Source organism: Staurois parvus, unplaced genomic scaffold (assembly GCF_062004578.1).
Source record: "Staurois parvus isolate SC_StPar_1 unplaced genomic scaffold, SC_StPar_1.0 ptg000244l, whole genome shotgun sequence".
Classification (NCBI taxonomy): domain Eukaryota; kingdom Metazoa; phylum Chordata; class Amphibia; order Anura; family Ranidae; genus Staurois; species Staurois parvus.
The window spans coordinates 1,535,714-1,552,744 of NW_028318040.1; the positions used below are offsets into that span (position 1 = coordinate 1,535,714).

Genomic DNA, 17,031 nt, shown 5'->3' on the forward strand with positions numbered 1-17,031 from the left:
GCTTCACCAGAAGAGGATTAAAGTTTTGGAATATCCCAGCCAGAGCCCATACCTGAATCCGATCGAAAATCTGTGGCGTGATCTGAAGAGGGCTGTGCACAGGAGATGCCCTCACAATCTGACAGATTTGGAGTGTTTTCGCAAGGAAGAGTGGGCAAATATTGCCAAGTCAAGATGTGGCATGCTGATAGACTCGTACCCAAAAAGACTGAGTGCTGTAATAAAATCAAAAGGTATTAGTTTAAGGGTGTGCAAACTTATGCAACCATATTATTTTTGTTTTTTATTTTTACTTCCCTTCACCTAAAAGATTTCAGTTTGTTGTTTAACTGAGTTGTACAGTTTAGAGGTGGAAAAAGTTCTGAAATTATTTATCTTTGTCTCATTTTTTTACATCACAGAAACCTGACACTTTATATGCCTATCCTAGATGAGGCAGGCACAGAAGAGGGCTTTGAAGCAGTACTGGAGTAAGCTGGGGAAGATTTTTTTTTTCTCCATATTGAAAGGAGAGCTTCTTGTAGCATTCTTGATAACACTTACTTCTACCATCCACAGATGCCTTGGTATTGTGCAGCTTGATTTTCTTCGATCTCACCGAACCGCTTTGGATACAAAGGGATCTACAAAAACTTGCTGCAGTTTCCTTTTGTCAAACTTCACCTAACTGGGCTAGGGCAATATGACCCTCTTCTCCAGGATCGTGCTCTAACAGAGCAATCACAGCAACTACCTTCTGCTCTGCTTTTTTGTACTGATACCTTAACCATGTCATGCAACAGATTTCCAGAATTGCTCTGATCTCCATTCACATGCACAGAATATTGTGGCTAATAACCTGGACAGTTGAAGCTGCCTGTAAAAAAAAGCTCCTAACACATATGCCTTTTAAAAGAAGATGTCTGTTTGGAAAGGCACTTACCACATTCATCAAATATGTCACAGGAGGTTAGGTTTTACTCTCACAACAGAACACTCTTCCTCAGGAGTCTCTACTTCCTCAAAATGCAGGGCACCTAACCAATCTACCCAGGTTTCATTTTCAAAACCTAAGTTCAGTCCTTTTTTTTTTGTACAAGACTTTGGCTAAAAAGCCCAGCAAAGTCTTTTTCCCAGTGAAAGGACTCTCACTCCTAAGAGTTGGGGATGTCTGTTACAGATATAACAGACATCACAGACCTGTGGTTTCAAAGGGGTACAAAGTAGAGTTCAAAGCTCTACCCCTTCACTGTATTCTCTCAAATCAACCAAAAATTGCCCAAAGACAGATAGGTTTGCAGAATGCCCTGAACCATCTCTTGTCCCAGATAGTAGCTGTGCCAGTACCTTCAAAGGATTCTATTCAAACCTGTTTATGATACCAAAGCCCAGCAAGTGCTTGGAGGTTTTTTACCTTCATGCATTCTATGTATGAAGGTAAAAAACCTTAAGTATGCAGCTCCCACTCAGCCTCCCCCCTAATACTTACCTGAGCCCGATCTCTATCCAGCAATGTTCATGAGAGCAGCGGCTCTCCCCAGCCTCTGCCTCCTCCTTGGCTGAGACACAGCAGCGGCAGCCATTGGCTCCCACTGCTGTCAATCACAGCCAATGAGGAGGGAGCGGGGCCAAGCCGCGCTTTGTATGTCTTATGGACACACGCCAGTGGTTCGGAAGCGAGCATGCACGAGTGCCCACAGAGCAAGCTGCACTCAGCAGGTTGGTGGAACTAGGAGCGCTGGCAGGGAACCCAAGAAGAGGAGGATTGGAGCTGCTTTATGCAAAACCATTGCACAGAGCAGGTTAATATGACAGGTTTGTTTTTTTTTTTGTTTTGTTTTTTAAAAGCTGAACCTTTAGTATCACTTTGAAGCACATCTGTTAGAACACCTTCCTCATCATGTAAGGGGTATTTTCCTGTGCCTTACCTATTTCCTCGACTGTTTTGTGCCCCAGTAACTAGTCTCAAGACCCAATTATTGTCATGTGGCCAGGATGGGGGGGATGGGCATGCCCTACTATAAGGAAGGCCAAACTGTTTTCAAATTTTGCCCAGAATGATGATTGGGGCAGAAGCACAGATCAAAGTAATGATTGAGTTACAACATAGGAGGATGCCTGCTATACACGGGAGTTCATGACAGGTCTGCTTTAAAAAAGGGAAATGATTTGTCCTGTATGAGTGACACTGTTGACACTGTTTGTCACATACCTCACATATATCATAACTATAACATTTAGTGTGGCATACTGGTTAAAACTGTTGTTTTCCTGATATCATTGCTGAGACTGATTGTGTCTTTGTTCTTTTTCAGCTATACGCAATTCCGTGGTTTCTGACAATGTTCACACGTAAGTCACAGCTTTGTCGTTTTGTCCTTATGTTCTGTGTTATTGCTTTATGTCACTTTTTTATATCTGTCTACAGGCATTCCTAACAATTGCATTCCTTCATCGCTAGGTATTTCATATTTACTGATCACAGAAATTAAATGTCAGCAGACATCTAGAGGCTGTCAGTTAAAGCACATGCTGGATGGATAGAAAGGGGTTAAAGGCTGCAGACAGATATAAGTGGAGGTGTAATTGAAACTGAGAGTTAGATTGTACTGGAAAAGGAATAAGCGGAGTCTCAATGGAATGAGAGGACTTTGGAGTAATAGGAGTTCAATCAAGGTGGAAGATTAAATCCTACATGGCCGAATTCACGCCTGCTGATCTGGCTGTTTCTCGTAAAAGGTTTCCTGTCTTATAACTCTACTGGTTTCTCATGCAGAGAGCAGGTCGCGTGAAGAACTCTTGTCAGGTTTGATTAAACAATTAATGGCTAGATCTGGGAATTGCTTGCATCATCCTAGAATGAACAGAATCTCCAAGTAAATCACGCTGCATTTGACGGAGCCAGAACAAGAGAGAATCTTCTCCTTTAGCGTTAGCTAAAACTCACTTTAGAAAGCAATTTGCACTTCTCTGAATTACACTTGAAATGAAAAGCCCCTTCTTAATAGGTTAAGTAAAAAAATCAAGGCCAATGTTTCCCAGCTGCAATTATGACATCTTTGAAAGTGGAAATGTATTGAAGAGGTCCGCATTGCTGTGTTGAGGCTTCCATTAAACTATTGTAATATGCCGAATGGCTTGTGAAAGACAGAGGGCAGTGACGTGTCCTCAAGTCCACTCACAGTACTGTAGAAATATATGGCATCCGGTATTACTGGTTGGCATGTTTTAAGGTGTATTTAAACCCAGGATCAAAATGTAATATGTTACAACTCACCAGGATTTAGATTTGCTGGCTGCATTCATTTTTATTTTATTAGGTTAAGGATTATGATTAATGCAGCCTTTGACATGTCTTGTCAAAAAGATACTTTTCAAAAATGATGTGCTGTTTTTATTTACACTTGTACCCCATACTCATTCACATTGAGGGGGACCAAGATCTGGGATCCCCTTTGTTAACTCTACCATAAAATTGTCTTGTAATAGGTTTATACATTTTTGCCCTTTAACTGTTCCACCAGTGCCAATACTCCAATTCATATCAAAGTAGTTAAAATCCCCCATTATTATCACTGTCCCAACCCTTGCAGCCCTTTCCATCTGTGCAAGGATGGCCAGTCAGTGTCCTGTAACAAACGCCAATGATTAAATTGTTACTAAATCCATAACCCTGCGTTCACTATATCTGTTCTACCACAGTAAACATAACATGGAAATGCACCTATTTTAGTAAATATAAACTGCTAAACACCTTTTCTCATCAGAGGTTAGAGCAGTCTTGTGACTTCTATCAATGTTCAGCTGAGCACTGGTTAAAGCTTGTAGGATGAGTTTTCATTCTCTCCTGATTGTCCTATGAGGCTGCAGGATCCCTGACCCTCTGTCTGGACAGTGCTGTTTGGCCCTGTGCTGATCACGTGCACTCTTCCAAGGAAAAAAAAACTCTTTAGCAGTACACACCAAACTGAGCATGTGCAGCTTGCTCCCAAGGCTCTGTCCTATTAGCAGATGGATCGGGGACTGTAGATGAAGGGGAGGATCAGAGAAGACAGGATCAAACATCCTTTTTACACAATGCAGAGGATTAACCCCTTAGGATCCACTGTGAGTATAACAAGCATATGCGTTACTGAATATACAGCCCTGGCCAAAAGCTTTGAGAATGACACAAATATTAATTTAACTTCAAGGAAACACGTGCAGTCATCATTGCTTTGTACAAAAAGGGATTCACAGGCAAGGATATTGCTGCTACTAAGATTGCACCTAAATCAACCATTTATCAGATCATCAAGAACTTCAAGGGAGAGAGGTTCAATTGTTGTGAAGAAGGATTCAGGGTGCCCAAGTCAGTCCAGCAAGCGCCAAGACTGTCTGCTAAAGTTGATTCAGCTGCAGGATCAGAGCACCACCAGTGCAGAGCATGCTCAGGATTGGCAGCACGCAGGTGTGAGTGCATCTGTGCACATAGTGAGGCAAAGACTTTTGGAGGATGGCCTGGTGTCAAGAAGGGCAGCAAAGAAGCTACTTCTCTCCAGGAAAAATATCAGAGACAGACTAATATTCTGCAAAAGGTAAAGGGATTGGACTGCTTAGGACTGGGGTAAAAACATTTTCTTTGGTGAATCCCCTTTCTGATTGTTTGGAAAAACCTTGTCCGGAGAAGGAAAGGAAAGCATCCTGAGGCCATTCATGTGTGGGGTTGCTTCTCAGCCAAGGGAGTGGGCTCACTCACAATTTTGCCTAAGAACACATCCAGGAATAAAGAATGATACAAAAACATACCCTGAAAGCAACTTCTCCCAACCATCCCAGAACAGGAAATTCCCTAGACCTTAATCCCCTTCAGATCTTGTTGTCAATACTCAAGAGGCGGGTGAACAAAATAAACCCCACAAATTCTGACAAACTCCAAGCATTGATTATGCAAGAATTGGCTGCCATCAATCAGGATTTGGCCCAGAGGTTGATTAACAGAATGCCAGGGTTAATTGCAGAGGTCTTGAAAAAGAAGGGTCAACACTGCATACAACACTGCATACAATGACTCTGCAGAAACTTAATGTAATTGTTAATAAATGAAATGCCTGTAATTATACTTCAGTGTACCATAGTAATATCGGACAAAAAAAACACTGAAGCAGATGACGTTTTGAAAATTAATATTTGTGTTATTCTCAAAACTTTTGGCCAGGGCTGTATAGACTGATTTTACTGTTGTGGGTTTAGTAACACTTTAACATTGAATTACGCACAACCTTATGCAGTTCTGCCCATAATGCTTCAGCTTTATCACACGCTCCACCAACTAGGTCCTCTTTCACACTCACTTTCAGATCGCTTCTCTCATAGAGAGAGACACCGCCACCTTTATGTTTTACTCTGTCCAAAAGAGAGCATATCCAGGAATAATAATAGCACAGTCATGTGAGGAATGAAGCCAAGATTCAGCAGTACCAAATAAATTAGTTTTCTTCATGCACCAAAGCTTCCAACTCGTCTATTTTGCTTGGCAGACTTCTCACATTGGTGAATAAACACATTAATTAATTATCACATTTTGCTCTTGTGTTTTACATATCTTTTTTTAGTAGTACAAATAGTACTATAATTTCCAGTGGTTGTTTGTAACATGAGTACATTCTTATCACCTACCATAATCTCCCACCCCATCTATCCTCCATTTCACTCCTAACTGACCTGTCTGCCCCATTGAATTCTAGTTCACTTTCCCCCCTCAATCATAGTTTAAATACTCCTCCAGCCTTCCCATAAACCTCTCCGCCAGCACAGAAGACCCCCTTCCATTTAGGTGCAAACCATCTTTAGCATATAGGTTGCACCCCAATGATAAGTCATACCAGTGCTCTAGAAACCCAAATCCTTTCTTCTTACACCAATTTTTTAGCTGTGCATTCAGTTCTCTAATCTCCCCGTCTTTTTTGTGTTGCACATGGAACAGGCAATATTTCAGAGAATATCAGCGTGAATGTCCTTCTCTTCAGTTTGCAGCCTAGTTCTTTAAGGTGCTGGCTCCTAAACAATCAGTTAGTATTCATTATATAGTGTGTGGCTAGACCATGGTTTATTTAACAAATGTTTTTGTTTACTTTTTTTTTTATACTTAATTGACTTTTAGACAGGTTAATGTGGTATTTACCAAGTGTTTCTTATTTTTCCTGTAAATACCTCATAAACCTGTAGGGAATTGACATTTTCCATATGGCATGTGATATTTGAGGGTTAAATATGTCACATGACCCAAATTGAGGCTGCTGAGTCTGGGAGTGAGTTGAAAGCTTGGATACAGCTCAGTTGTTTTCTAAAACTGTATTTATATCTAATTGATACACCATCAATAAAAAATTAGAGCGCTAAAAGCCAGGGACCCAGAACACATAATAGAAGATATGGGTTATGTTCCCCATGTACCCAAGCCTAAGTCTCATCTCTGAGCAGGAGCATGTGCATAGGAAGGAATAACTGCTAGGGGAGGATCTTTGCAGAGTTTGACATTTACACTTTTGCAATATATAAGGATAATATTGACTTGTTCTGTATAATTTTTCAAGTTATTTACAAGTTTTAGAATTAGTTGTGAAAAACCCTTACGGAGTTTCCTAAGTAAGACTATACAAATATAAGCGATAAGTTGAACAGCCACGAAAAATCATTCTGACTATGCAATGCCATATGACTTTCGATGATCAGCACTAAGATACATGGTGCAAAGTGCCATGTACCTTAGTCCCATCATGGTCACATGTGAAGTATGCCCACCCATGGCTTTGGGTGGAGGGTAGCGTGTTTTAACTATTGTATTTCATGGTTTATTATCTTCAAGCTGCAATAAAGACACTTATTTATAGTTACTAGACAGCCTGTTATCCCTACTATCTAGAAGTGTTTAATATCATTTAATATTTTGCCTGTCATTCACAGATTAGTAATTTGGCTTGTCCATTTATTTTTCATTCTAAATAGCAACATCTGTGTAATTGAGAATTGTCAGTTTTGGCACTGAATTTGTTTAATACAGTAAGCTCTAATTATACTCATCATTGGCTCTGATAGTTTAAACCCTGTCTTTGGCATATATCATTTGTCTTAATGATTTAGCTGGTATTGATTAAAATCTATTTTCTCTAATGGTCAGGGCTCAGTTACCTGAGTAATCTGTTTTGAAATGCTTTAATCTAATTACCATGTGGTTATTTATTCTTCTTTTACATGCAATAGAAATTTCTCAGCTTGCCATTTGTTTATTCTATTCTCATAAAAAAGCCCTTTTCCCTTAGCCAAGCTGTTGACTTCTGCCCCTGTAAAGCCCACACTCTCACATTTATCTTTGTCCTCTACCTTTAACAGTAAAATGCCAGAGCATCAGGGTAAGTTGTAGCTTGGACATTTGATTGCCACAGAGGTCCTTTTGCATTTTTTTTAACGTAACACAATTCTCACTGAAGAAAAAGTAATTGTGGGTATCAACACATTAAATATACCCTCACCATTGGTGTCGGTGATCTCAATAATAACCCCCAGCACTGGTGTCAGTGGAAGCAGTAACCCTCCACAGCTTTGATGTCAGTGAATGCAATTAAAATCTGCAGCTTTGGTTGACTCAAGTGGACCACAGTATTAAACAGTATTGTGTCAGTGGACACAATAGAAACCTCCAGCACTTGTGTCAGTGACCAAAATAATAACACCTCTAAAAGTCGTTGTCATAGCAACCTTGGTTCAGGTCTTCCCCCTCTCCTGTTTGTCATGTTGACGGATAATTCCTTAGGTGTGTGGCGCCGGCTGGACCGGACGCATGCGTAATGGACCGGGCAGGTCACGGCCGCAATAGTTCCAACTTTTTACCATCCCTTGTGAGTGTATTGATTTAGAATTTACATTGGCTTTATCATTAAACTGTATCACACTAGGGCTGATGTGCACTCTCTCCCTTTCTTTGTTCAATAATAACCCCCATCATTGGTGTCAGTGAACACAGTCATAACCCCAGGATTGCTTTCAGTGTATGCAGTAATAACCCCCAGCATTATTGCCAGTGAACGCAACAAAAGAAAAAAATCTGTATTGGTGTCAGTAACTGTAATAATAACCTCCAGCATTGGTGGTCAGTAGTTACCACCTGTGCTCTCTCTTTCACCTATGTGGCTTGGACTACATACTTGTGCTGTTGGGTTGAGATCACTCCTTCTTGAAGTACTGTCTTTTGTTTACTGGCAGGTGCTGAAATGATGAGAGTGTGTTGGCGCTTGATAGCCCCCTGCAGCTATGCACAGTTCAACAGGTGGTGGACCCAGCCCAGGACGTGGCAGGCCACCCACAGAGAAATAGTGGCCCACATGTTGGTCTACTATTTCTCTGTGGGTGAACACAAATAGTACCCTTTTGATGATAAACAATCCCACCTACCTCTCCATATTTTCTCCATCTCTTGCCATATAAAATTGTAAGGATAATTGCTATGTCTGTGTAATAAGTAGAACTAATGTAAACTTTATATTTTGTTACCTTTTATCCCTCCTGACTAAAGTTTTGTACATTATGTGATATACTTTGAATGTTTTTGAATGACATAGTAGAGGATGGCAGAGAGAACGGGTGGTGAGTGTTCTCCCCGTTAGTGATTGGACAAGGACCTCTGGGACCCCTCCTCATTCAAAAACAGATCCATAGTATTAAAAACTTACATGCAAGGCTATACAAAGGCCTTTTTCTGCCTCTGTACTATAGGTCCATCCTGTACGGATTGTTGGCTGGGCCCTGGTAAAGTCTGATGGTGGTGAAAATAATAAAATGTAGTTAGAACCCCTGCTCTGTTAGCCTACTGTGTAGCCCTCTTTTTTTTCGAAAGCCTTAAAAGCTTATCAGCCCATGCCCACCCCAGCCAGCTAATAGTGTCTGGGCAGACCCTAAGATATACTGTGATAGGAAGGGGAAAGACTGAAACACTTCTGCTCATTTCCAGGTGTCTCCTACATTGTACAATGATGTGAAGGTGTAAAAAATTATAGCCAAAGTGAATTAAGGAGTGGTGGTCTCACAGTTCACTGTAATGTGTAACCAGTCAATAAAGGTCTGACTTCGTCACATAAAAGTATAAAATCTTTGTGACTGAGTGCAGTTGTGGTGTGTGTGGTTACACATTGCAATGATAGAGTACACTTACTGGACTGCAGCTTTTTAACTTGCTTCCATGTAATTTTCTAAATCTGGGGTAGCTGAAACATGGCTGCAGACTCAGAATCTGAGCCGGCTGTCACTCTTATCCTTGCCATGATCTGAATTTAGCTCTTTTGCCATCCTATACTCCACCACAGGTAAGATCTGAGTCTTTTTGGTTGAAACTTTACATTTACACAATGTAAGCATCTCGGCCTGCCACATGATACTGCCTGACAGTTTGCAGAAACTTGAAGATCACATGCTCCACAGTACCTGAAATAGCTGTAATAGCTACTGTCATATAATACTCTTAGAAGACCAGCTGATATTTCAGAAGCTGAATGTTGAACACTGTTATAAGTACATAAAGAAAGACTGGATGTATTTTAGTGGAAAGCTCTGTGGGGAAAGTACAGGGGTACTTAAAGCAAGGTGCAGAGATCCAAATATAACTCATGAGACCATATAGTCTCTTACTAAAAAAGCTGTTACCTCTGCCTCGTTTCTCTTTTGAACTTTTGTATTTTTTTACGAACACTATGTTGCAGCACAAAAATCTCTATAATCTATTAAGAAGCTGTCTTAACATCTAAGGTGAAAGCTTCTCTCTGCAAATGTTCTCAACAAATATAAGACAGGAAGGAATTTGACCCACCATCCACTACTCAGCTCCAAAATTTTGGTTTTGGGTACACTGACCCTGAAAACAGCTAAACCAGTTTTTTTTTTTTTTTTTGCGGTTATCATTTGCTATGATATCACACTTATTTGAGGGATAATTTCACAGCCAGGGTAGCTAGTGAACCTTTGAGAAGTAATTTGGGGTGCGTATAGCAGAGTTTAAAACCTGATAGGGAGTCAAAAGTGTTATGCTGGCACACTGCCACACGTCTGCCTTACGTCTGCTTTGTAAAATGAGAATTTCTTCACATCCTTCTGTACATCTCTCTTTATCGTAGGCAGATCATAAGAATATTTTTCTCATTCATTATTAAAGAAGTGGGGATTCACAATACAGAACACCTACAGTATGGAGAAGTTTTCATGTTTCCATCATCTCTCTAGGCATATTGGTATTTTAAAGATGTGAAAACGGACAGGAAAGCAGAATTTCCTTCAAGGAATCCTAGGCATTAATGATTAAACACAAGTCTAATGATTGAACTCTCATACTTACCATCTCCACACACAGCAAAAGAAAATAATTTTTGATGCTGAGAGGACAGATGTATGGCACACTAAAGGTGAACTCTGACCTGTGTTCATTGGTGCAAGGAAGAGATTCATGGGGGCTATGAGCAGCATTTATAAGAGCAGATGAAAGATTTCCCAGCCTTTAAGTCTAGCAGGATACAGTAGCATATGTAAGGAATATGTACTGATTGCTCTTGGGGTTAGAAGACCGCAAGTGATGGCTTTGGAATATAAAATATCAGAATTATGTTACAGGTTTAGGCATTGAATGACATCTGCAGAATGGAATCTATGTCTAAAAACTTTTCTTGTTTCAACCGGGCAGGTCTGTCAAATTGCTTTTGTTGAACTGCAGTTAGGAAAAAAGTGTGTTTTTATAAAGTGAATTCCCGTTTGTTTTTTTTTGTTTTTTTTATCAACCTTCTCCAGGTCCTATGTTTAACTGATTGTCCTTTACCCAAAGTATTCCATACTTTTCTCATCAACAGACATGCTTCACTAAACATATATTACATAGGGCTCCATTCACACTTAGGCATTTCAGTTTGAAAACGCACTGTGAAAATGTGAAACTGCACATTCATGTGTTCAGGTGCCATTCATTTCAATGACACCAGAAAACATGGGGTGTTTTTGTCGCAATCGCAGTGTGTTTTTCTGCACGACAAACAAGCCACAATTGCTCAAACCTTTTTAGGGTGTTGCGTGTCCCGCGACTTTGTTTGCGCAATTGTGGCATGTTTGTTGCACAGAAAAACGCACCACAATCGATGTATTGATTTTTATTCAGTACAGTTTTGGGCCGAAAATACAGTACAAATACAGTACAGCACATTACAGCACTTTCAAAATTTTATTCTGTCGTACAAGAATTTTCAAAACTTTAGTAACCTCTTCACTTTCGAAATAAGACTAGCATGCAAAAAAAAAATCACGTCCAATATTCTCATTGTGTGTACGTGGGCTTTAGTTAGGTCTTGCCATTACTCCCATTTTAAAGTACCATATCATCTATGTGCTCAAGAACCAACACCAAAGACAACACCACAATGTAAAAAATAAATAACAAATAGCTCTATAACCTAGATAGTCTGTATATGATTTTATAGACAGACGGTATACCGATATAGTGCAAAATACTTCCAAAATGATTTCTTCCAACACATCGTTGTACTTTTCTTTATATAGGCATAGGCTAGCCAGGGAATAGATAACTTAAAGTGACACTAAAGCTTTTTTTTTTCTAAAATACCAAACCTGTCTGTATTTATCTGCTCTATGCAGTGATTTTCCTGGCTCCTCCTCCTCTTTGAGCAGTGCCCCCAGTAAAAACGCACTTACCCTGGGGTCATCTCCGCGTGCTCGTTCCCAAGCATCTGCTCTATGCGCCTATAACATATATAGAGCTGTGGCTAGGCCCCGCCCCCACTCCTCATTGGCTCACTGGCTGTGATTGACAGCCGCAGGAGCCAATAATCTCCCGTTACCATCTCAGACAATGAAGAGGACGAGTCCCCAGACAGCAGAGGTTGTTGAGAATATCGCTGGATCAGAGGGGGCTTAGGATTGGGGGGGTGGGGCACTGCACACAGAAGGTTTTTTCCTTCATACATAGAATGCATGGTGGTAAAATACCTTGAGCCTTTAGAACCACTTTAAAAGGGGTTTTGTTGGTGCTTCTATTGCTAATCGATAATTTAAAGGAGATCTATAGTCACAGCATATGTTTTCATTTTTTAACCTTCACATTGTAATAACAATACAAACAACAGTTCTTTTTTTAATATCCATTACAAGCTTAAGTGAAAAAAAATCTCCTTTCATTTTGTGAGTGCTGCCTGTCCGCTGGCCATCTCTTTCCACAACTTCCTGGGTTCTCTGCATGCTTTGTGCCTTCTCCTCATCTTGTTCCTATAGTTTACTTTTGATTTCTTCTACATACTCCATGGTACCTCTCTGTCTGCAAGCAGTGATTCATGTACTAAATATGTATTCTGAAATTCCTCCTCTCAGCACCTCTATAGTTCAGAAGTCAGACTCCATAAAATGTGTGACACAGCATTGCCTGCTCACAGGGCATAGTTTATACATGTCACAGAATACCTTGAAGTAAATGTTTGGGGACAATTCGAAAATTTAAATTTTTAAACCTTAAAATTGTTTACAATAACCTTTTCCCACCGGCCACATGCATTTATGCAGCCTCTCGGTGAGTGGGCCTTAACGCCGAGGGGATGCATATATGCGTACCCAAACAAAAATAGAACTGTGCCGAGAGCGTGCACTGTGTGCACTCGGGGCACAGTTACCGGCGGCTAACGGAAAAGATTGGGAGCTTTCTGATCATGTGCTTGCTGTGACAGCCAGCCAATCACTGTTGTCACATGATCACAAACTCTACTCCACCTCTCTGCATCTAAAGGCCTTTTAAGGGCCTGGAGGCAAGGTCGCCAAGGGATTAATAGGAGTAGGCTATAAATAATTGAAATTCATGTGGAAACAAAAATATGATTTTAATGTTTGACAATAGATGAACTTAAAGGTGTATTAACATGCTCTGTCCAGAAATTGAACAGTATTTATAAAAATAGCTTTTTTATATACAGTATACTTTCATGTAATCAGATGGCTGCAGTGTACTCATTTGCCTCCCACATAAATAGACTACCAGCCCTGCAGCTTCCAGTGTTTCATATTAAAGATAAATGTTACTTTACTGTTTTGGGTAGAATTTAGTTCATCTAGCTTGTCGGCTATTTCTCATCTTTGTATATACTAGAAACTATGTCAGCATGTAACCCAGGAATGTAACATACGTAGAGACATATTTTTAAAGCAGTACATTCACCTGACATTCACAGGTGTATATAATCATTGCCTGTAATTTAAAACACTTGCATCAGGAAGATACACCTGCAGTGAATGTTTGGTGAATGTCACTTTAGAAATATGCCCCACGTTAGAAAAAAATAATTTCTTTGATTTCATCTGTGTTTTTGGTGCTATAGAGCCCCATCTAATTAGACATGACAATGTACGTGAATTAAAAAAAACTATAATACATTTTTAGCTGATGAAAAACATTCACTTTCTTGCTTAACCCTTTAATAATCCAAATCACCCCTTCACTCTTTTATGTTTTACAGATGTTTTTCCTTTGCACAAAATCTTCCATTTGTGGGACACATTGCTACTAGGGAATGCCTCATTTCCATTTTGCATTGGAGTGGCTATTTTACAACAGCTAAGAGTCAGACTTCTTGCAAATGGATTTAATGAATGTATCCTGCTCTTCTCGGATTTACCAGGTAAGTCTATTCTTAAAGTGGTCGTGTGCCTCAGTTATGAAATCTGAACATAGCACATATATCTGTAGTGTTTACTTGTCTCTATCCAAAGCTCTGAGTTTCATTTCTCTCTGATGCTTCATTCCTTTGTTATCAGCATGTGTCACTTTTGACAAGTTATGAGTCGACACCAGAGCTAAAATGATGATGGGGAGGAGAGCTCAGCAAACAGCTTGTCTATTCACAACACAGCTCTACATCATTCCTTCATTCCTCTGCCATGTGTGAAGGGGGTGTGTCCCTCTCCTCCAATCAGCTCTCAGACACTGTACAAGAGCTCTGACTGCAGCTCACTGTCTCTTCCTCTGTGCTTCTGACAGATGCAGAAGGTTTTTGTCTAAATTCAGCCCTTTTGAGGGATAAGTATGAGTATAAAAGTGAAGACTGCAGATAAACAAGTAAAACGTATGTAGGAGGACTTGTTTAATCTCTGTTAGCCTGGAAGGCTATTCACTTCACTGGATATATGAGAGGGTTTACAACCACTTTAATGGGTTTAAAGATAGTCTATATTCCATTAATAAATTGCTAACTTAAATTTTTTGTATTTTTTAACATTTCAGTTTCATTAAGCATCAACAAAACATCAATACAAGAAGATGTGAGGCATTTACATGTATAGTGTATTTAAAGCCCATTTTTTTTTAATCATGTCCTTTTGGAGTGGTGAGGGGATTAGAACCACTGTCAGGTTTTTATTGCTGTTTTTGTCCCCACTAGAGTGGTGTACTTCCTTTATTGTTTTCTGGTGATTACAGTGTCAAAAACTGAAAGTCTTGTCACGTGAACAGGAATAGAAAAGTAATTTTCCAATGGGACACTTGTTCTGGGGACAGGACTGGAAGGGAAATTAAATTTCTCCATTGAGACCGAGGGATAGAAAAACAAACTTGTCTTTTTAATCATTACCTACAAAAAAAAGTTTTTATGTATAATTTAAATCAAACTAAACCATTAATGGCCCTCTAATCATGTTAATAATAAATATACCTACAGTGGATATAAAAAGTCTACACACCCCTGTTAAAATGTCAGGTTTCTGTGTTGTAAAAAAAATGAGACCTAGATAAATCATTTCAGAACTTTTTCCGACTTTAATGTAACCTATAAACTGTACAACTCAGTTGAACAACAAACTGAAATCTTTTAATTGGGGGAAGTAAAAATAAAAAACTAAAATAATATGGTTGCATAAGTGTGCACACCCTTAAACTAATACTTTGTTGAAGCACCTTTTGATTTTATTACAGCACTCAGTCTTTTTGGGTATGAGTCTATCAGCATGGCACATCTTGACTTGACAATATTTGCCCACTCTTCCTTGCAAAAACATTCCAAATCTGTCAGATTGTGAGGTCATCTCCTGTGCACAGCCCTCTTCAGATCACCCCACAGATTTTCGATCGGATTCAGGTCTGAGCTCTGGCTGTGCAATTCCAAAACTTTAATCATCTTCTGGTGAAGCCATTCGTTTTTTGATTTGGATGTATGCTTTGGGTCATTGTCATGTTGAAATATGAAGTTCCTCTTCATGTTCAGCTTTCTAGCAGAAGGCTGAAGGTTTTTTGCAATGTTGATTGGTATTTGGACCTGTTCATAATTCCCTCTACCTTGACTAAGGCCCCAGTCCCAGCTGAAGAAAAACAGCCCCAAAGCATGATGCTGCCACCACCATGCTTCACTGTGGGTATGGTGTTCTTTTGGTGATGTGCTGTGTTGTTTTTGTGCCAATCATATCTTTTGGAATTATGGCCAAAAAAGTCCTCAGAGGACGTCCAGTGGGAGGGACGAAATGCATCAGGCACAGACGTGGTGATACTAAGCTTAGGAGCTTTGTGGAATATTAGCGACCTACAATTGTGCACTTGGAGATACATGCCTATTGTATCTGGAAACATGTGAGTGCAATACCAGTGTGTCTGCTTTTACTAATAAACGGAATTACACTATTTTGGATGCCTCTCTACATTCCTTACATGTATATATCTATTGGCTCTACATTTGAATCACTGGGAATGACAAGCAACATCTAATTAGGAGGACTACAAGCTCCAGCATGACTTCCTACATCTGAATCAATGGCAATGACAAGCAACATTTTAATCAGGAGAACTACATGCTCCAGCATGACTTCCTATGCCCCACCAAAAGCGTGAAAGACTCTTATTTCACCATAAGAGTCCATTAACGTTGGTGAGTGAGGGGGCACACAGGTGGGGAGCACAGAGCACTTATCACCTTCTGGATGTGAAAGGGATTTTTGTTCACTTGATTTTACATTTGGGACTTCATTTCACTATTTATTGTTATGTGTTCATTATTTAAGCATGTTTTTCATGTCATATAACATACATTGAGGCAGCGCTCCTACTATTTTGTATACATGTCCAGTTCTTGGTAATGTCACTGTTGCGCCATATTTTCTCCACTTGATGATGACTGTCTTCACTGTGTTCCATGCAGGGGCGGACTGACAACTCATGGGGCCCCCGGGCAATAGGGGATCATGGGGCCCCTGTGTCCTTGCCCATACTCAAAGAAAGCCTATGAAAATGTACCAGTGGCATTTCATGGGGCCCCCTACTGACCCCGGGCCCTCGGGCAGTGCCCTAGTACTCGAATGGTCAGTCCGCCCCTGGTTCCATGGTATATCGAAAGCCTTGGAAATTCTTTTGTACCCTTCTCCAAACTGATACCATTTAACGATGAGATCCCTCTGTGGATCATGGCTTTTGCTGTAGGAATGCGACTAAGAAAATGTCAGGAACGACCTACTAGAACAGCTGAATTTTATTTGGGGTTAATCAGAGGTACGTTAAATGATGGCAGGTGTGTACTTACTCCTATTTAACATGATTTTGAATGTGATTTTGAACACAGCTACATCCCCAGTTATAAGAGGGTGTGCACACTTATGCAACCACATTATTTTTGTTTTTTTATGTTTACTCCCCCCCCCCCCCAAAAAAAAAAAAAAGATTTAGGTTTGTTTTTCAATTGAGTTGCACAGTTTATAGGTCACATTAAAGATGGAAAAAGTTGCGATGATTTATCTTTGTCTCATTTTTTTTACATCATAGAATCCTGATATATTAACAGGGGTGTATAGACTTTTTATATTCACTGTACATTTAAACATTTATGCAAACAGCACGCAGGAAAGAAAACTATAAGTAAAGGTTGTACAAACAGTTGAGATTTTAGAACACAGTCAGGTTAAAAAAATGGATCAAGCTAAATTTAGGAGCAGACTTTACTTTGCAGCAACATCAGTTCTCCAGACCTTAAAACATGACATTTTTTCTAGGTCTCATCAAAGTATCACATC

General features: G+C 39.8%; 1 protein-coding gene across 1 annotated transcript in view; it reads left to right on the forward strand.

The window, feature by feature from the left end:
* The window catches only part of TBCK (TBC1 domain containing kinase), a 367,627-nt gene that overhangs the window by 210,337 nt on the left and 140,259 nt on the right, over nucleotides 1-17,031 (forward strand). The window contains exons 21-22 of the mRNA XM_089680503.1: nucleotides 2,295-2,331; nucleotides 13,503-13,664. Coding sequence (XP_089536629.1) covers nucleotides 2,295-2,331; nucleotides 13,503-13,664 — 199 coding nt within the window. The remainder of the gene's footprint in view (nucleotides 1-2,294; nucleotides 2,332-13,502; nucleotides 13,665-17,031) is intronic.